We start from the raw sequence: 19,520 nt of genomic DNA on the forward strand, positions 1-19,520 counted from the left end.
GCACAGTTAAGAGCATTTGGGTGTGTAACTATGGGGTGGTTTAGAATGCCATCAGCATGTTGGCGAGAATCCATAATTATTATATACTATCAGTCCCCATTCCCAGACTGCTTTGCTTGCCCCACCACTTTTTCTTCCTTTGTAAACTGGAAGGCGCTTTGTGGTCTGTGGTGTATTCTTTTTTGCAGCCTGGCGATACGGGGATCCGAACCTGTGACCTGAGGTCGGAAGACTGTGCTCTAACCACCTGAGCTAACCGGCCAGTCCTAGTATATCTCATTAGACTAAATCAAGCCACGTAATCCGGCGGACGCCAGGCGCGCGGTAAGCCCTGTGCTCTTGGAACCCGGGCCTGGGAAGGTGGTCTGGACCGGTCCGCCCGGCCCCGTCCCAGGACGCAAGCTCACGAGCTGCGGTACAGGCTCAAAACGTAGCAGTAGCCGCGGCCGGCAGGGGGCGCCCAGACGCAAGGCGCGGCCCCGCCCCGTCACGTGCCCTTGGCGGCGCGTCACACCCGGAAGCAGCCGCCCGAGCGGAGCGGGCCGCAATGAGCGGGGAGTCGGGGCCGATGTCCGTAGCGCCCCCTCCCGGGGAGGTCGAGCCGGGCAGCGGCGTCCGCATAGTGGTGGAGTACTGGTGAGCGGCTCCGACGGGAAGCCCCCCGCGCCCCGGGCCAGACGGGGGTGGGCCCACGGGAGGCCCCTCCCTCGAAGCCCCGGCCCACCCCAGGTCTCCTCTCCCTAGTGAACCCTGCGGCTTCGAGGCGACCTACCTGGAGCTGGCGAGTGCCGTGAAGGAGCAGTATCCCGGCATCGAGATCGAGTCGCGCCTGGGGGGCACCGGTGAGACCCGCAGAACACCTGCTGAGTCAGTGTGTGTTCTAAATCCCAGCTCTACCACTCTCTACCTCTGACGCTGGCTGCTGTATCTAAAGTGCCCAACGGTGTCTGGCACATAGTAAAATGTCCAGCCAACATGAGTCCCTTTCCGTGGGTGAGGGGGTCACAGAGGAGGCCTGTAGGGAAAAACCGGTTAGACGGCAATAGCGTAGGGTTGGTGGGAGGGAGCCCTTCGAGTGATGGAGGGACACACAGGTGAGGCCTCCCTTAGGTTCTTTTGAGCTGACCTATGGTTGGGGAATGACTTGAGTTTCAAATGAGTCTCTAATGGGGCTGCTGGGGGACATCAAGGAACCTGTTAAGTGACTGTGGAGGGCCCTTTTTGCAGGATGTCCCCTGACTTCTGCCTCTGTTCTCAGTATATCATTTCTTCATTTGTTATTTCATACCAGGAGCCTTTGAGATCGAAATCAATGGACAGCTGGTGTTCTCCAAGCTGGAGAATGGGGGCTTTCCTTATGAGAAAGATGTGAGTATTTGCAGTGCTGGGAGGACCCCTGGGTCACCCTACCCCAACAGTGCCGTCATCCCATTCCACATCTCTGCCCTCTAGCTCATTGAGGCCATCCGAAGAGCCAGTAACGGAGAACCTCTAGAAAAGATCACCAACAGCCGTCCTCCCTGTGTCATCCTGTGACTGCACAGGAACCCGGGTTCCTGCTGTTCTGGGGTCCAAGCCTTGGTCTCCCCTTTGGTCCTGCTGGGAGCTTCCCCTGCCTCTTTCTCCTCAGCTCCTGGTAGCTAAGAGACCCTGGCTTCCACTTTGCCCGTTTGGGTACAAGGAGGGAGTAGAAGCTTCTGTAGGCTGTGGAAGTAGGAGAGAGGTGCTCTCCATGGACTTTCCACAGCCACCTTATACCCCCTGCCTAGGATCAGAGCCCATAAGAGCCCAGTCCCCTCCCAGCTTGGCAATACCCGTGAGATGCCACAGTAGATCTAATTTATTCTCCCCTAGTCCTGGGCAGTGTCAGCTATTGGCAATAAAGTGGCACTACAAACGGTTGCACCAATTAGTGTGTGTTTTTATGTCCAGTCTGGGCGTGTGGGGGGCACAGAGATCAGCCCAGTCTTTGTACCACTAGGGTGGCTGTGCTGGGTAGGTGGGCTTTTTCCGGACAGCTACCTCTTAATTCAGTGAGCTCCCCCCCACAGCCAAGGTAAGGAAAATGAGTCACACAGCAAACACTGCCTCTTCTTTACCCCATCCCTTCCCCCCACTCCCCTTACCCAAAGGGAGGAGATTAGACCATTCTGTTGGGTGGCCTTAGGTATTAATTTGTTCTAAGCAAGAATGATCAGGATGTCAAAGGGCGCTCAGATCAAAATCCCAACTTCCCTATCCCCCTACCCAAAAGCCAGGGAACTGGGTGTTCAGCTCCTCATTGAAGCTTTCTGAGGGTTCCTAGCCACTCCCTCCAGGCAAAGAGGAGTTGAATGTAAGGTGAGCAGTAAGGGATGGCACAGAGCCACCCCCAGACACAGGCTGGTGCCCAGCTGTTTTCCAAAATATATTTGCAAATGGGGAAAGTGGGTGTAGAGAAAGGGACATCCCTCCCTGCAACCCCAAGGACTCTTTCATACAAAACCCACCCTCCCCTGGGTCCTTATTTCATCTTTAAAAAACAAAACAAGTAAAAATGAAACAAAAAAGCACTCTGTACAAGGACTAGATCTTGACACTATTGCTGCTCCCTTCCCTGGACGCAGCACTAGGTCTCAGGGACAGTCTCTGAAGAGGTCGCTCTCATTCTGAGACACCCCTTGGGGCCTCTTGCCCTCCTAGGCCCAGCTCCCCTAAGTCCTTTAGTACCAAGGATCTGGAAGAAGAGGGCCAGGCTGGGCCGCTGCCTCAGGTGGGGAGACTGTGGCTGTGGCATCCATTGGACCCTAGAGTCTGGTGGGACAGGGTTCCAAAATCAGTCAAACCACTCTGTGCTGCTCCCTCTTCCACCTGGGCTGGGCCCCTCTTTGCCACCTAGGAACTCAAGCAGGAAGGAAGGTTCCTTAGGACAGGTTCCTGGCATGGCAGGGTCCCCTGGATGTGGTCAGAGGCCCTCTCTCCACCTTGTCGTGATGCAGGCCGGAAGCCAAGTCTTTCCCACTCCCTGAGGCCTCAGCAGACTTGGCCTCCTGGCTCACACTGGCACATCCAGGCCCAAGTATTCAGGGTTCTCTGCTGTAGGGGTCCCTTCGAAGGTGCTGGGTGGAGACCCCCGCTCTGATGGGTCCTGGTCCCAGTAATAGAGGTTGTCAAAGGCTGGGCTGAAGGTAGGAGGTGGGTGGGGCTGAGGGGCAGCCCCTCCACGGGGTGCCAAGTATTCGGGGTTCTCCACTGCACCCCCAAAGGCAAAAACGTCTTTGACAACCCCATTCTTCCCGGGGGAAAGAGTCTTGGGCCTTTCCAGAGTGGCACCAGCAGGTCGGGCTTGAGGCAGAGGGCCCTCTAGGGGTGAGGGGGGCTGCGTCCGAACCTCTGGCTGGTTCACATATTCTGAAAGGGCAAGAGAAGAGGACTTGTTAGGGAAAGGAACCCAGGTGTCCCTGCCACTACCACTGCCACCAATTCCCCCACCTCCCAGTCGTTTAGCTTGGGCCTGGATTCCATACCGGGCTGGCGGCTGCAGGTCAGGGGAGCAACATAGCCATCAGTCTCAGGGGGCTGGGGTACTGTGGGGTCCTCGCTGTACCGCTGTAGAGGGCTGGGGTCATGTTGGGTGAGGCTCTGCAGTCCTTTGGCTGCCCCCATCCCCAGGTCACCATCAAACACATCAGAGCCAGCCCCTTCTGAGGGTGCCAGCGGAGATCTGGGGGGCTCCTCTTCGGAGGGCTCCAGCCCCAGCGTCAGCTCACCACCACCACTCTGGGGACAAGAGAAAAAGTCATGATGAGGTCACTTGTGGATCTGGGATGGAGACTCCATGGGATGTGACGGGGTCACAGGAGAAGAACAGAGGTCACCTTTGGGGTGGACAGAGTTACCATGGAGTGAATCGGGTCACAGGGTTTGAAATATAGGAATCCTCCTTAGGGATATTGGGGTCTCCATGAGAGGTGATGATTGGGGGAACGTCAGAAAAAGGGACCCTAGTCCACTGGGGTGGGAGGAGGTAAATGGCCACCACAGTGTGACCGAACACACTGACCCTGGTGGATGAGCTGCGGTGCCTGCGGTGGGCTGTGCTCCCAGTGCCTGCGGCAGGGTCTGGGCAGAAGAAGCCCTGCTGGGGTACCAGATACTCCTCAGCATCCACCAGGTCCCCCATGTCATCATCCTCCAGCAGTGAGCGATAGAAGGTGCTGTCCAAGGGAGTGGCTGGGCCCAAATCTTCATTCTGGGGAGGAGGGAGACACAGGGTGGCAACCCCTCCCCCGCCCAGTGTACAGCCTCCCGGGGAAGGCTCACGAGGGCAAGAAGTGAGGGCTGGGCTTGGAGGCCTGCAGTCATCTCCCTTTCACACCCTCTGCAGGTGGGTGCTCTCAGTCATCATAGGCAGGGATGGGGCAGAAAGGCCCAGTACCTGGATGACCACAAAGCGCTGAGGGTCCCTGGCCATGCGGGAGAATTCAGTCACCAACTCCCGGAATCTCGGCCGACATTCAGAGTCAATCATCCAACCTGGGGCAGGAGAGGGCTCAGCATCCTAGCCACGGGGCCAGCTGTGTGCTGGCAGCCTCTCCCCTACCGCTCCATCTCCAGGCTGGTCTAGACGACCCCACTGACAGCCCACGCCCTCAGGTGCTAGAAAAGCAGCTCTAGACTCTGGAGATTTGAGCCAGAACCCTTAGGCATCTCTGCTAGCTTCCCCTTTTAATTTTGCATGTAAGTCTCTCTAGCTGTTCCTCTAGAGCAAGAGCGCCTCTGGAGTTTTACTGTAAAAGGGCTACGAGATGCTTTTGAGGCTCCTTTAAATATACCAGGGCTCCTGGTTCCACACACATCCTACTCCTGCTGCCCGACTTGCCCCTTGTGGGCCCCTCCACCCATGCCCTCCCGCCCTTCTCCATGCAGCCAGAGTGGCCACACACATTTGACCATGATCATGTAGACATCAATGGTGCAGATGGGGGGCTGGGGCAGCCGCTCCCCCTTCTCCAGCAGGTCAGGGATCTCACGGGCTGGGATCCCATCATAAGGTTTGGCCCCAAAAGTCATTAGCTCCCACACAGTCACACCTAGGGCAGAGAGAGGGGTCAGGGGTGGGAGAAGCAGAGGGAGCTTTAGTGTACTGAGCCCAAAGGCTCTATCCAGGAGCCTGGCACCATGGCGGGGGAAGGAGACGTGATGCCCCAGGGACAGGGTCCACCCAGTCTTTCCCCAGTCCCTGGGAGTGCACAGACCCTGCAGGTGAAGGCACAGGCAACCTCTTCCTTCCCTCCCACATGATAAGGTGTCCCCATAAATTCTCCTCCTTCCCAGCTCTCATCCTTCCACCAACATTCCCCCAGGGCTATGGCTCCCCATCCACCCCCACCCAGCCTCCCCACCACGCACCATAGCTCCACACATCACTCTGGTGGGTGAATCGCCGGCGGAGAATGGACTCCAACGCCATCCACTTGATGGGCACCTGGGGGAGCAGAGGAGGAAGTCCTCTGTTGGGTGTGGTGAGAGGGGTGGCCGTTCTCAGAGCTCTTCCGGGGGCCGGACCCTTATTCCACCCCACCTCACTCTGCCCCCTCCCCTGACCTTGCCCCCATCTGCGTGGTACTCCGTCTCATCAATGTCCAACAGCCGAGCCAGCCCAAAGTCTGTAATCTTCACGTGGTTGGGACTCTTGACCAGCACGTTCCGGGCAGCCAGGTCCCTGTGCACGAGCCGCACGTCCTCCAGGTAGCTCATCCCCTGGAATGGGAGGCACCATGTGGGCCTTCGGGTAGGGCCTGGCGCACTCCCAGGAAACATCCCCATCCTAGGCTGTATGGAGATAGAGGCTTGTCCCAGGGACCCGCAGAGCTCAGGCCCCCCAAGTGCATACCTTGGCAATCTGCACACACCAGTTCAGCAGGTCCTGGGAGCCCAGGCGCCCGCGGTGTTCTCGGACGTGGTCTAGGAGGCAGCCATAGGGCATAAGCTGTGTCACCAGCTGCACCGTGGATGTCAGGCAGATGCCCAGGAGGCGGGACACATATGGGGAGCCCACACCAGCCATCACGTACGCTTCCTGGGGGCAAGGCTGCACTGAGAGGGTGTGGGAGACCACAAACCTCAACTGCCACACATCTCTCCTGAGGGGCGAGTGCACGACTGGGGACCCTCACCCATCCTACCCCATCCATCACAAAGCACAGCCCACAGACTGGAGAGGTTGAGAGTTGAGGTTTGGGGGGGATCACATCTCCCAGACCCCAGTGAAGAGAGCCCAGGGCCCAGACCTGCAGCCAGGGGGTCCCCTCCTGTACGCCCAGCAGGAGGGGGCAGGGGGGCTTACGTCCAAGATTTCTTTGTTGGCTTTGGGGGATGTGTTTTCCCTCAAAACTTTGATGGCCACAGGGATTTTCACATTCTCCCCATCGGGGATCCAGATGCCCTGAGCAGAAAGAGGAGGATGTGGGCGAGAAGAGCGGGTCCGGATCCAGCCTACGTCCTAGCGGTCATCACTTGGACTGGGGCTTGCCTTGCTAGCGCGTCTATAACTGCTTTCTCCCAAACAGCAGCACTGCCTCCAGCTCCACGCTGTCCCCACCCACACACACGCCCACATTGGAAGTCCTGACCATACCCCTCTAGGCATCACCCCATCTTCTGGGACCACCCACCCCAGGACCTCACGTAGACTCTGACCTTGTAAACTGTGCCGAAAGCTCCGGATCCAAGCACCTTCACCTTCCTCAGCTCCGTCTCTTTCAGGATCCGCATCTGAGCCTGGTTGGGCATCGCTCCGCTGGGTGTCAGCGGCTCCACCAGCTGGGGTGAAGGGGTGGTGGGTCAGTGCCGGGCCGGCCGCAGACCCCAGGCCGGCTGGGAGGCCGCAGGCCACCTCACCTCCGTCTCCTGCAGCAGCCGCCGCATCGTGTACTTCCGGATCTTCTGCCGCCTTCGCTTGATCAGGATCCCAAGAACCAGCCCCATGACCACAAACAGCAGAATGCCCACCACAGCAGCGATGATGGATGTCACGGGGCTAAGGGCGGGAGCCAGGGTCAGGGATTGGGGGCAGTCTGGGGCAGGAGGGACGAAAGGGCCCCATGGACGGACATGAAAATCCTGGGCATTCACAAGGGGAAGTCGGAAGGGTGACCCACAGGCTGACTGGCCCTCGCTTCCCTACTCTAAAACCTGCCTCCTCTCCCCACTGCGTCCACAATAAAGTTCAAACTCCTTGCAGGCACTGAAGCCCTGTTCATCCACATCTTCACATACTCTATGCTCTTGCCTCGAGCTAGCTCAAGACTCTAAAACTTCATGGCCTAAAAATCACAAAGAAGCTTGTCAATTGCACCACTCTGGAGCCCCACCCCGAGATTCTGACTGCTGCACGGGGTGGGGCCCAGGAATGTGGACCCAGTGGTTCTGATACTCTAGCCCAGTGTTTCTCCCATAGGTCATGATTTTCCACACCTCCTAGCCTGTGCGCATGCTGTTCCTGCTGCCGGGGCCACCATTTCTCCACGGGGTCATCTTTCAAGACTCAGCTCTTCCTGGGTGTTGCCCCAATGTCCTTGTCATCCTTGTCCCCTCCACCCCCTTGCTCAGCACAGGGCCTGGCACATGGCAAACCTCTAATGAATGCTTGTTTCTTGGACAAATGATTGCCTAGGACATCCTCCAGTCTGGTTTTCTCCCCAAAGCCCTTCCCAGAGCTCCCCACTGGCCAATCAAGTCCAGCCCTGTAGCCTGGTGGTCAGGGCCTGTGCCCTCCGGGTCTGACCCTAACCTGATCATGACTTCACCCCTTACTCCTCTCCATGCTTATTCAATAGCCCACCCTGCCAGAACCTTTGAACACACTCTAGATTTTCCTGATACCTCCCCCAATGCCACCTTGCCCCCCAGTGCTTTCTACCTGAATGCAAGTGAAATGCCTGCCCCTCTTGCAAGGCCTGCCTCAAATGCCACCTTCTCCTTGAAGCCTCCTGCCATCCCCAGATAAGAATTCATTGTTCCCTTCTCAGTGCTACTGCTGCGCTCTTTTCAGTCGACCCCGAGTTCCAGGGAGTTGAACTTTGCCTGTGTCCCTCACAAGACATCATGCTACTCGAGAACGGGGAGGTGCTGGGTATTGTAGCTATCTCTCCCTGCAGCCCCCCACCTCCGGCATCCTGAGCAGGTCCTCTGTTCACTAACTGAAGTGAATTGAAAGAAGGATCAACAGCAGAAGGGTGGGTAGGGAAGGACAGGTATCATGTCAGGAGACTGCCTCCCTACAGCAGTGACCACCCAGGGGCCAGGAGGGAAGTGAGGGGCAATGGGGGGCAAATCTGGGGACCAGGCCAACCTGGCTCTCTGCTCAGCAGGACAGCCCTTGTCGTCCAGGTCCACACAGCTGCAGGAGAGAGAGTGCCATCAACAATTCTGGGAACCACCCTCCTGGACTCACTCCAGCTGCACAACAACCCCAGAGGCGGGCGTGGCTGGGTTATTATCCCCATTTGACAAAAGCAGAAACTGGGCTCAAGGTCACAGAGCTCTTTCTACCACCCCACAAGAGGATTCCTCCTCCAGCCTGGGCACTGCATCCCCGCTCCCCTGCACCTCCCCATGGTGGGTAGGAAGGGGGGAGCCCCTGGAAGAACATCAAGTCCGAAAGCTCAGCTTATTTCCTCCGTAAAAGAATCCCAGGGTAAGGACTGGCTGGTTAGCTCAGTTGGTTAGAGCATGGTGCTGATAACACCAAGGTCCAGGGTTCCATCCCTGTACTGGCCAGCCGCCAAAAAAAAAGAATACCAGGGTAAACTGGGACAACTTCTCCAAAGAAAAGTTTAGCAATACCATTAAATTAATGTCTAAGACCCAGCAGTTCCACCTCTCAGTGCGTACCCTAAATGTCAACACCTGTATACTAAAGGGCTTGCACAGGGATGCTTGCTTGTACACGGAGTTCAAGTGCGATAAACTCCCCCCAAAAAGGAAATAAGCTCAAAATCCCTGAAATGGGGACAGAATTAAGTTACATCCATGCTACAGACTGAGTAGTTTTTAAAAAAGGAGGTAGATCTATGTGCACTCACAAGAAATGACACATAAAGTGGGGGGAAAAAGCCAAGTACAGAATATGTACAGTGTGATCCTATTTACATTAAAAGTGCACCCAGAGAAACAAATCTGATTAAAGATAAGTTGAACTGTATGAAATGGCTGTTTTTTTGACCATTTTTGACTTACACAAACAGCAGTCTTATATGACTCAACCTAATATAAATGTAATATATCTATGTAAGTGTAAAAAGAAAAGCCTGGAAGGATGCACACCAAGTCAATCCAGTGGTTCTTCCCAGGGAAGGGAGAGACTGGGTGGGCAGGGGAGGAGTGTGCAAGGGCACTTTGTCACATGGAAAAACATTGTGAGGGCCGGCCCGGTGGCGCACTGGAGAGTGCGCCACTTGGGAGCGTGGCGGCGCTCCCGCCGAGGGTTCGGGTCCCATGTGGAGACCGGTTCCCGCTCACTGGCTGAGCGCAGTGCAGGCGCAACACCGAGGGTTGCGATCCCGTTACTGGTCGGTAAAAAAGACAAAAAGGAAAAAAAAAAAAAGAAAGAAAAACATTGTGAGATTCTGCTAAGTGAAAAAAAGTAATTTGCAAACAAACAAAAATCTTAGGACGTGCACTGATAAAAACAATTGTAGAATAATAATATATATTACCATATATATTATGTTATAATAATATATATGTTAGAATGTGCACAGATAAAAATAACTAGAGGGAAATATTCCAAATCAGTAATGGAGGCGATAGAACTTCTAGTGACATTTATTTATTTATTTATTTATTTATTTATTTTTTCCTTTTTGTCTTTTTTCGTGACTGGTAACGGGATCGCAACCCTCGGTGTCGTGCCCGCACCGCGCTCAACCAGTGAGTGGACCGGTCTCTATATGGGATCCGAACCCACGGCGGGAGCGCCACCGCGCTCCCAAGTACCGCACTCTACCGAGTGCGCCACCGGGCCGGCCCATAGTGACATTGATTTATATTTCATGTTCAAATTTAAGATTTTTAACAACATGTGTTACTTTCGTTTTCAGAGAAAAAAGATATGAAAAGTGAAGTCTGATGGGCGTGAAGGTAGAGTTGGCCCCCTTTTACAGTAAAAGCCCCAGAGAGGCTCCTGAGACGAAAGCCTCCTTTCTGCAGAAAAGGCCCTCAGACTCACGAGTGGGTGCAGTTGATGGGGCACGGCTGGCACGTGCCCTCCTCATCTGGGAACTTCCAGATGGGTATGTAGGAGAGGTCAGGCTTCACACCGCTGGGGCAGCGAGCCACGCAGAAGGGAGGGTCCTTGTAGTGGGCACAGGCCACACACTGGTCAGCCTCCTGGGTGGGGAAGAAAGGTTTGTGGGTGGCTAGAACTGACACCCCCAGGACAGCAGGACCAGGCCCTTGGGTTCCCCTTGTGCTTCCCACGGCCACTTGGCAGCACTTTTTACCCTGCTTCTTGCTAAAGCCCCTGCACCCCTGCTCTTCTCCCAGTCTACGTGGACCCCTCCCTTAGCTGCCCTCCTTCAAAGCGTGATCTCAGGTGGGGGCTTCAGAGGCACCCAGAGAGGGAACAGCAAGTAACAACCACCATTATGTAGAAAACCTTTTCAGTGCTCAGGCCTATTTAATTTCATTCTTACCACATGCCAACAAAGTAGGTCCTATCATAATATTCATTTTATGAATGGGAAACCAAGGTTGGAAGCAGGGCCTGGGTTGGAATCCAGATAGGCTGATGCCTGAGCCCACAGGTCTAAGCACCCTTGCACAGCCATGGAAGGCCAGAATACAGGACTGCTTGGACTTTTTCACAGTCTGAAGGGCCCCAAGGTCCCCAGCTTCCCAGCCTCTCTCTCCTTCCACCCCCCTGCTGTTCAGCTCTGAGCTCAGAGCNGTGGGGGCTTCAGAGGCACCCAGAGAGGGAACAGCAAGTAACAACCACCATTATGTAGAAAGCCTTTTCAGTGCTCAGGCCTATTTAATTTCATTCTTACCACATGCCAACAAAGTAGGTCCTATCATAATATTCATTTTAAAGGTGGGGGCTTCAGAGGCACCCAGAGAGGGAACAGCAAGTAACAACCACCATTATGTAGAAAACCTTTTCAGTGCTCAGGCCTATTTAATTTCATTCTTACCACATGCCAACAAAGTAGGTCCTATCATAATATTCATTTTATGAATGGGAAACCAAGGTTGGAAGCAGGGCCTGGGTTGGAATCCAGATAGGCTGATGCCTGAGCCCACAGGTCTAAGCACCCTTGCACAGCCATGGAAGGCCAGAATACAGGACTGCTTGGACTTTTTCACAGTCTGAAGGGCCCCAAGGTCCCCAGCTTCCCAGCCTCTCTCTCCTTCCACCCCCCTGCTGTTCAGCTCTGAGCTCAGAGCCCTCCCCAGGGACATTTTACCAGCCTTAGCCCACTCTGCAGCCTCTTGCCAACCTGCCACGTCCCTGACAACCCCCCACCCCTTGCTTGCTTGCACCAGCACCTCACCGATCCAAAGCAGGTCACTGAGCCATTCTGGGGCTGACACTCGGGGTGGCACGGCAGACAGTGCCTGTCATTCACGTACTCCCTGGGGAGCCTGAGAGAAGGAACGGGTGGTGAGGGGGTCTTGGGGGAGCCCCTGTGCACCCCTCCAGCCGCCCCCCTTCTCCACCCCGCATACCCCTGCAGTACTCGGCATTCTTCCACGCACTCCTGGCCCCGAAGGAACTGGCTGCAGTTGACACACTGGGTGGGCCCCGGACCCCAGCAGTGCCCGTGGGCGCACAGCGGATAGCAGGCCAGGCCCTCGCCCACTGCAGTGAGGAGGAAGGGGGCCAGAGGGGACTCTTAGGGGAGGCCCCAGGTCCAAGTGAACCAGGGGAAGGGGTTGTGGGTGTGGCTCTGGGCTGGAGGGATGGGAATAGGTGCTGGGTAGTGTAGGGGAGGAAGATTCCAGAACAGAGGGGAGGGAAGGGTGTCAGGGCAGTGCGGTAAGACCAGCTAGAACCATGCCGAGAGGCCAAGCCAGCCAGAGCCAAGGCAAATATGGTGCTCCAAGGACAGGCAGCCTGCACAAGTCCCAGAAAGCCGCTGCCAGGCACGTGGGCACCCATGTGTGCTGGCAGATGGGAGAGAGCAGCGCTGGGCTCCGTCTTACCACACTTGTCCTCTGGCCGGTTGGCACTGTAGAGCAGGGCCTGGTGCGGGTTCCGGAAGAGCTGGTCCCAGGGCACCGTGTGTACGAAGCAGAGGCGGGCGTTGCGGTGGATGAGGGCCAGTCCGCTGCCCAGTTCCCGCAGTGAGCGCAGCCCCAGCCAGCTGATGCCCAGCCCTTGCAGGGTCAGAGAGTAGGCGCCACTATGGGAGGAAGGATGTCAGCTGCAGGGTGGGCACCTGACTCCTTCCTGGTAAGCAAGGGCTGCCCTCACCTTCCCCGTGGCCCTAGCACACTCTGAGAACTCTCCGTGGGAAGGTTACTGCTGTGTCCCTGGGGAAGAGGAATACCCGCCCGTGCCCAGACTTCTCACAGGGACTCCTCCCCCTATCAGGTCCCCTCCCCCCAGCCCCCATACTCACTCGTGCAGAACTCGTCCCCGGATTACTCGCAGGTTCTGGAAGACACTGAGGTCAGGCAGGCTGTCTGGCCATGCTGAGATGTACAGGTAACCTGCAGGCAGAGAGTGAGGCTAGGGTGGGGGGACAGGGCAAGGACCCCCCAGACCCCATGGAGTAGGGCACAGAGAGACAGAGCCCACCTGTGATCTCCTCCAGAGTCTCAAACACTCTGAGTTGCTCAGGCTGTAGGGGTGCCGTGTTGGAGGCCAAGTCCCTAGAAGGATCAGGAGAGGAGTCAGCAGGGCCAGGAAGAGGGTGGGCATGACCCCCAGAGCTGGCCTGCCACTCCACGCCCCATCCCTCCGTTAATGCCTCCACTTAAACCCTTTGCCCATCAAAGCCGGCTGTTCCCATCTGAGCTTCAAAATCCAGACCCTAGTTTGACAGGATTAGCAAAACAGTATTTATATTCTTTGATTTAGAAATTGTACTTCTAGAAATGTGGCCTACAGACAATGGCCTCTGTTCCCAGAGGCACATACGAGGTAGAACTGTTCATAAGAGCAAAAATTGAAAATGACCCAAATGTAGCTCTCCACTACATAGGGGAGCTATCTACACAGCCACCTTAATTGGGACTATTCTTGCCCCCATTTTACAGATGAGGAAACTGAGGCACACCAAGATGGCCACCAAGACTAATAAGTGCTAGAGCCAGGTTTCAAACAGTCTGGCTCTCAAGGGTGGGCTCTTAGCTGCCTCTCTAGCTGCCACCATCTCCACAGCTGTTGAAAGACACAAAGTGTCATGACCAGCTCACCAGAGCAAGGGCCCAGCAGCGCGGTCCTCGTGATATGCCCCGTTTACACAGACCAGCCTCCCCAGCAAAATATGAAAGCTGAGCCCCTCCATGTGTGTGTCTACCTATGTATAAATGGTCTGGGTGGACACACACAACTGTTAACAGTGGTCCCCCAGGAAAGGGAAGTAGAGATAACAAGTGTTGAAGGGAGTTTTTTTCATTTCATAACACACTTTTTTATTGAAGCACAATTTACATACAATAAAACGCGCAGTTTTATTGGTGTGCAGTTTGATGAGTTTTGACAAGTGCATTCACTCACGCATCCACCACCCCAATCGGTGTGCAGAACATTTCCATCACCCCAAATCGGTGTGCAGAACATTTCCATCGCCCCAACCCTGAGGCAACCACTGTTCCGATTTCTCTCACAGTGGTTTCGTCTGTTCGGAGCCTCACATAAAGATTATCATACAGTATGGAATCTTGTCCTTTTTTTTTTTCCTTTTTGTCTTTTTTCGTGTCCGGCAACGGGATCGCAACCCTCGGTGTTGCGCCCGCACCTCGCCCAGCCAGTGAGCGGCCGGCCTGTATGTGGGATCCGAACCCTCGGCGGGAGCGCCACCGCACTCCCAAGCGGCGCACTGTAGCAGTGCACCACCGGGCCGGCCCTCCACATGATGTTTTTGAGACTCGTTCCTGCCGTGCGTCTCAGTAGTTCATTTCCTTTTGTTCTGAGCAGAATTTCACTGCGCCATTCGTTTGCTTATTCACCTATTTATGTACATGTGGGTTATTTCCAAATTGGGGCTATTATGAATAAAGCTGCCGTGAAATCAAGGGGAATTTTACTTTATCTGAGTGGTTTGACCTCCATACAAGTCCATGTTCATGGATCATTTACAAAAATAACCCTCCCCCCAAAAAGTCCCTGCTCCCTCTGGTCTGCCGCCTGTCTCCTGCCATCCCCCAGGTGCTGCCGCATCTGAGTCCTCAGTCCTCTCCATCTGCCCTGACACTGCCTCAGGCCACTGTGCCCACCCTTACCCATCAAAGCTCTCTGGCAGAAACGCCAGGCTGCCAAAGATCTTCTTGCAGCCAGCAAACTCCTGGATGTTGGCACTAGTGACGGCCCTGGCCTCCCGCAGGTGTTCCACGCCCAGACCGTAGCACACTGCAGGGAGTGGGGGCACGTGGTGAAGGGGCCATCTCAGCAGCCACTCGGGGCTCCAGGGTCCTGTCTGCAGTCCCCTCCTGGGACCACAGACCCACTCCCCACACTGGCAGGAGACGTGGGGAAACTTAGGGAACTGATCTGGGGAGGGCCAGGGGTAGAGACAGTGGGAGAAAAGGACTGGGTCCCAGAAAGGCCCAAAGAAGGGTGGGACAGGCCAGGCTGAATGTGCAGAGGGACAGGAACTGCATCTGACCCAGGGGCAGTGAGTGGGTACCTCGGGGACAGGGTTTGCTGCATTTCTCACACCGCTGTGTTCCATCCTCAGCTGTCACCTCTTGGTTGTGCAGGGGACAGACCAGGGTGCAGGATCCCACGTCAGTAGATAGGTAGTTGTCTGAGAAGATTAGGAACACGTATCCATGTGCCCTAGCTCGTCCCGCCCCACCAGGAGCAGTGTCACCATGCCCAGGTATAATAAGAATAAAACCAGCAAATACCTAAATGCCCTCGCCATGAGTCTGAGCACTTGACGTTTACTCACCCCTTACAGCAATCGCATGTGACCAGAACTGTTAGATTCCCATTTTGCAAACCAAAGCACAGTCATGTAAATTAAATTATTCAAGGCCACCGTGCTAGTAAGTGGAGGAGGCAGGATTTGAACCCAGGTCTGCTCTACGCTTCATCCTCTCACCCACCACGAGAAAGTCCAGCCAGGACCCGGAGGCCCACTCCCGTCTCCTGTGAAAGGAGGAAAGAGGTTCCCCGGGTCCGAGCCCAGTCCCTAAATGCCCATCAGTCAGTAAAGGAGCTGTAAAGTAAAACCCCGATCTATTCAGACTATATTAAAACTAACATTTATGACAGTACCTGCCAGGTACCATTCTTAAAGCTTTACAGATACTAACTCATTCAAATTTTATTACTACTTTATGAGGCTGGGACGATTCTTGCCCCCATTTTACAGATGAGGAAACTGAGGCAGAGCAAGGAGAAGGCCACAAGACTAGTAAGTGGTAGAGCCAGCTTTCAGACGGGCTGGCTGCCAAGGCTGGGCTCTTAGCCGCCTGTCTTTGCTGCCACCTGCTCCACAGCTGTTTAAAGATGAAGGCAGCTCGGCACAAACCATCATGACCAGCTCTCCAGAGCTCGGGCCCGACAGCACGGTCCTCACGATATGTCCCACTTACATAGACCAGCCTCCCCAGCAAGACAGTGAAGACTAAGGTTCTCCTGGCACTCACAGGGACAGGCAGTCACACAGCTGGCACCGAAGGTGTACCGGCCCTCAGGGTTGGGCATGGACTCGAAGGTGTCCGTGTTGTAGGTGACCAGGGCTGGGCAGTGCAGCTCACAGATGCCGCTGTGGTTGAAGTGGAGGCAGGCCTGGGGCACAGACAGCAGGTTGTCACTACGCTGTTGCTCTCTGGTGTGCAGGGGTACAAGGTGCCAGCCCCGGGGAGGTGGGGGGCTGGCAGGCACAGGACAAAGGCACATACCAGGCAGTCCGAGTGCTTGGGGCCTGTGCAGCCAGCAGCACATTGCTCATGGCAGCAGTCGGTGGGCAGCGGGCCCTTGCAGCGGGCACAGCCACTGGCACAAACAGTGCGTGTCACTGTCGGACAAAAGCAAGGAGGAGGGCTGCAGACCCTCACCAGCACCCACTTCTGGGGAGACTTTCTGCCCCAGGGAAGACACCCCAGGTCTGGTATCCCGCCCCTCCCATGTCACCTGTATTCCACCCTGCCCAGCCCCCAGATTCTGGCCCTCCCTAGGACTCACAGCTCTGACAGTCCTCAGAACTTTCTCCCCAGCAGCGGGAGGCATTACAAGCTGGAGAACAGGGTCGGCCTGAGGAGAGAACCAGAGAGGCGGTGACAGATGTGTGGGGACGAGAAGGACGACGGCTAACAACGGAGCGAGACACGAGCAGCCACAGAGACCAAGAGGCAGCATGCACGGCGAGGGAAGAGAAGGCTCCAGAAGCAGAGGGAGAAAAGGCAGAGAAGCACAGAGACGAGGGCACGCGGGGACACGGCAGCAGGCACTGAGAAAGAGGAAGTGGCAGGGTCCGCGGCTGCAGGGGGCTGTACGCCGGGAGCGTGGGGCCTGAGAGAAGAGGCTGCAGGCGGGGAGCGCGCAGCTTACAGGCCCGGGAGCGGTTGGTGTCGATCAGCGTGCGAGCCAGCTGGTTGTTCTTGTGGAAGATGTCCTTCCACAGAATTGTGTCCTGGTAGCAGAGCTGGGGGTTCCGCTGGATCAAGACCCCTCCCTTCAGGATCTCTGTGGGGTGAGCAATAATCAGGGGACCCCTGCCCCATCTGTGACCTCCTGTCCTCCCTCAGGGCCCTCCTGCCTTCTAAAAGGGGAGCAGGCCTTTTAAACAACTCCCAGGTTCCCCGGGGGAGCAGAGAAGATACCTTCAGCCTCTTCTAGCCCTGCCCACTGCCCTCCCCAACATGAACACACTGAGTCCCAGGGAGGAGCGAGCTGTCCACGTCAGGGTCCAGATGTCCACAGGGACATGAGCTCTTTCCTTGCCTCTCACCTCTGCCCTGTGCACATTGCTTGGTAGTTAGAAGACAGACTGCAGAGTCTGAACCCAGCTTCACCACTAACTAGCTGTGTCACCTTGAGCAAGTCGCTCACCTGCTGCAGGCTGCAGTTTTCTCATGTGTAAAATGAGAAGAACACTGATGCTCCCCTTGCAGGATTACAGCCTGACTGAGATGGGCTCAGGCATGAAAACAGCCTGGCACCCAGAGTTTGGGACACTGTCAGCTCCAGGGCCACCGCATTACAGTGTCATAGGTTGTTGACTGCATACTTGCACTCAGCCGTGTGGGGACAAAAACCTAGCCTGCATTTTAGTTATCAAATTGTGCATGCTGGCCCAAGCTGAGACTTTCTGGAAAGAAGGGAAATCTTTTTCTAATCTTCACAGGGCACCTTCCCTGCCTCTGCCTGTAATCACCCAGAGAGGACACCACTTCTAATTCACAAAGCCTCCTGTGGCTAGCAGCGGCCCTGGTCAGCTCTCAATAATCAAGAGAAGGCTTCAAAATAATTTTTCTAATCTTCACAGGGCACCTTCCCTGCCTCTGCCTGTAATCACCCAGAGAGGACACCGCTTCTAATTCACAAAGCCTCCTGTGGCTAGCAGCGGCCCTGGTCAGCTCTCAATAATCAAGAGAAGGTTTCAAAATAAATAAATAAAAATAAATTTAAAAAAAAAAAGAGAGAAGGTTTCAATGATGGTGAAGGCCACCTGTGAGGCTTCGAAGCTGCAGCTCCCGCAGCCCTCCTGGGGCAGCCCCCATGGCAGGGGTGGCACCGTCCTGTGGGTCTCCGTTGTCTAGCACGGCCAGGGCATAGCTGTCCTCGAAGAGCTGAGTGCCTCGTACAATTCGCAGTCCCTGCAATGGGACCTGCCTCACCTGGCTGTGAGCGATGAGCACGTATCCCTGCACCTCCTGGATATCCTAGGAAGGGATAGGGAAGGGTGGGGCTGAGGCAGGCCTGGGCCTCCTTGGGGTCACCCAGTGCTTAGGGATCTTGGGCAAGGCCCCCAGCCACAGTGCAGTCCTCATGCATAAAATGGAGTTCAAGCTTCTCCCCACCTTGCCTCACCAGATTCTTGTACGATCAAGAAAGACAATGGCTGGGGGTGCGGTATTTTGTAAACTGTGAGCAAGTGCCCCGCCCGCTGAACGTCTCACTTTCCTCATCCATAAAAGGAAAGGCTGGACAAGATGACAATTTGACAGGCCCAGCAACGCACACGTGGCCCCACTCCAGGCCCACGAACATAACTCAGCAGGCCAGTTTCTACTTTCTCTCCTGCTCATAACCTTTTCACAGACATATCTCTTTTGATCTTCACAATGGGTCCCTCAAGATGCCTATTGCTCCCAATATATAAATACGGAAACTGAGACCCAGGGAAGCTAAGGGTCATTCACATGGCTCCTCAGTGGCAGAACCAGACCTGGAACCCGCATCTCCCACCAGCCCTTTCCATTACTCTAGCCTGGGGCAGGTGGATGGGGAGGTAATCATGCTGGCAAAAGAGCACAAAATTTAGCAGAAATATAGATGCATCCCATCCAGAGATGTCCACAGCCAGCGACGTTATAGAGAGGGAGTCGACTGATTTTGCAGTAGAACGAATGGGGCTTAGACAACAGAAAGGACTTCCTGGTTGAGAAACCACAACAAGAGAGGAAATGCAGAGAGGGACGCCCTCTTTTACCACCCACCTATAAGCAGAGGGCTCAGCCCAGCTAGAGGCAGGACCTGGCTGGGCTATCCAAGGGCCTCACCTGCAGGAAGGAGAGGCTGGCATTGGCAGGCAGGTAGGTGAGTTCCAGGTTGCCCTGTACCACCTGACAGCCCTGGTAGAGGTGGCGGAGCATGTCCAGGTGGGTCTCGGGACTGGCTGGGAGGCGCAGCTTCATGTCTGTGCCGGTGCATACTGGCAGGAGGAAGCAGATGGGTCAGGGGACGCTGCCCAGTGACCTTCCTCTACCTGGCTGCCTCACCCACACTCACTCCCCAGAGTCCTGCCGACTCAGACAGGGACCTCTCCTCCCATGCCCCTTGCACCTGCAGGGTTAACAGCAGAAGAAAGCTTGCATGTCTGGGAAGAGCAAGGAAACCAGGGAGAGGCTCCTTCTGGCTGGTCCCACCCTGAGCATCCAGAGGGGGCCCCAGTGTGCCAGCCCCATGGAACTTGCCCATCAATACAGGGTGTTGGCTGGCAAAGAAAGCCTCCCTTTGTCCCAAAGGCACGACTCAGGGCCAAGGGGTAAAAATCCCCCAAGAGAGGCGATGATGAATCATGAATCTTCTGGATACCCCCTGCCCCTCTCCCAAGCAAACAAACTCAGGGCATTCCAACACACCCACATGTCAACCTCCTGGCAAGGGATACCCACCCCATAATGCCACCCAG

General features: G+C 55.5%; 2 protein-coding genes and 1 non-coding gene across 3 annotated transcripts; 2 read left to right on the plus strand and 1 right to left on the minus strand.

The window, feature by feature from the left end:
* The first annotated feature begins 484 nt into the window (after nucleotides 1–484).
* MIEN1 (migration and invasion enhancer 1) lies at nucleotides 485–1,909 on the plus strand. The gene is made up of 4 exons (XM_008589790.1): nucleotides 485–636; nucleotides 745–842; nucleotides 1,292–1,368; nucleotides 1,453–1,909. The coding sequence occupies exons 1-4, from the start codon at nucleotides 548–550 to the stop codon at nucleotides 1,534–1,536; spliced, it is 348 nt and encodes a 115-aa protein (XP_008588012.1). The 5' UTR covers nucleotides 485–547; the 3' UTR covers nucleotides 1,537–1,909.
* Nucleotides 1,910–2,389: 480 nt separating this feature from the next.
* Nucleotides 2,390–19,038, minus strand: ERBB2 (v-erb-b2 avian erythroblastic leukemia viral oncogene homolog 2). Its single transcript, XM_008589791.1, has 26 exons — nucleotides 18,889–19,038; nucleotides 17,835–18,048; nucleotides 16,715–16,849; nucleotides 16,349–16,417; nucleotides 16,066–16,181; nucleotides 15,811–15,952; nucleotides 14,841–14,960; nucleotides 14,437–14,563; nucleotides 12,788–12,861; nucleotides 12,609–12,699; nucleotides 12,190–12,389; nucleotides 11,713–11,845; nucleotides 11,538–11,628; nucleotides 10,214–10,374; nucleotides 8,336–8,383; nucleotides 6,883–7,021; nucleotides 6,682–6,804; nucleotides 6,329–6,427; nucleotides 5,876–6,061; nucleotides 5,587–5,742; nucleotides 5,392–5,467; nucleotides 4,926–5,072; nucleotides 4,418–4,515; nucleotides 4,043–4,231; nucleotides 3,507–3,759; nucleotides 2,390–3,390 (listed from the first exon to the last, which is right to left on the minus strand). The coding sequence occupies exons 1-26, from the start codon at nucleotides 19,021–19,023 to the stop codon at nucleotides 3,035–3,037; spliced, it is 3,678 nt and encodes a 1,225-aa protein (XP_008588013.1). The 5' UTR covers nucleotides 19,024–19,038; the 3' UTR covers nucleotides 2,390–3,034.
* TRNAI-GAU lies at nucleotides 8,690–8,763 on the plus strand. Its single transcript has one exon. It is a non-coding gene; the product is annotated as a tRNA-Ile (tRNA).
* Nucleotides 19,039–19,520: the final 482 nt, after the last annotated feature.

Source organism: Galeopterus variegatus, unplaced genomic scaffold (assembly GCF_000696425.1).
Source record: "Galeopterus variegatus unplaced genomic scaffold, G_variegatus-3.0.2 Scaffold5656, whole genome shotgun sequence".
NCBI lineage: Eukaryota > Metazoa > Chordata > Mammalia > Dermoptera > Cynocephalidae > Galeopterus > Galeopterus variegatus.

Excerpts from the sequence above, each read along its gene's own strand:
- MIEN1 (XM_008589790.1), top strand. The coding sequence starts at position 548 with ATGAGCGGGGAGTCGGGGCCGATGTCCGTAGCGCCCCCTCCCGGGGAG. Across the intron at positions 843-1,291 it reads GTCGCGCCTGGGGGGCACCG|GAGCCTTTGAGATCGAAATC; the intron begins GTGAGACCCGCA and ends ATTTCATACCAG. Across the intron at positions 1,369-1,452 it reads GCTTTCCTTATGAGAAAGAT|CTCATTGAGGCCATCCGAAG; the intron begins GTGAGTATTTGC and ends TCTGCCCTCTAG.
- ERBB2 (XM_008589791.1), bottom strand. The coding sequence starts at position 19,023 with ATGAAGCTGCGCCTCCCAGCCAGTCCCGAGACCCACCTGGACATGCTC. Across the intron at positions 5,073-5,391 it reads GAGTGATGTGTGGAGCTATG|GTGTGACTGTGTGGGAGCTA; the intron begins GTGCGTGGTGGG and ends TCTCTGCCCTAG. Across the intron at positions 3,391-3,506 it reads GACCTGCAGCCGCCAGCCCG|AATATGTGAACCAGCCAGAG; the intron begins GTATGGAATCCA and ends TTGCCCTTTCAG.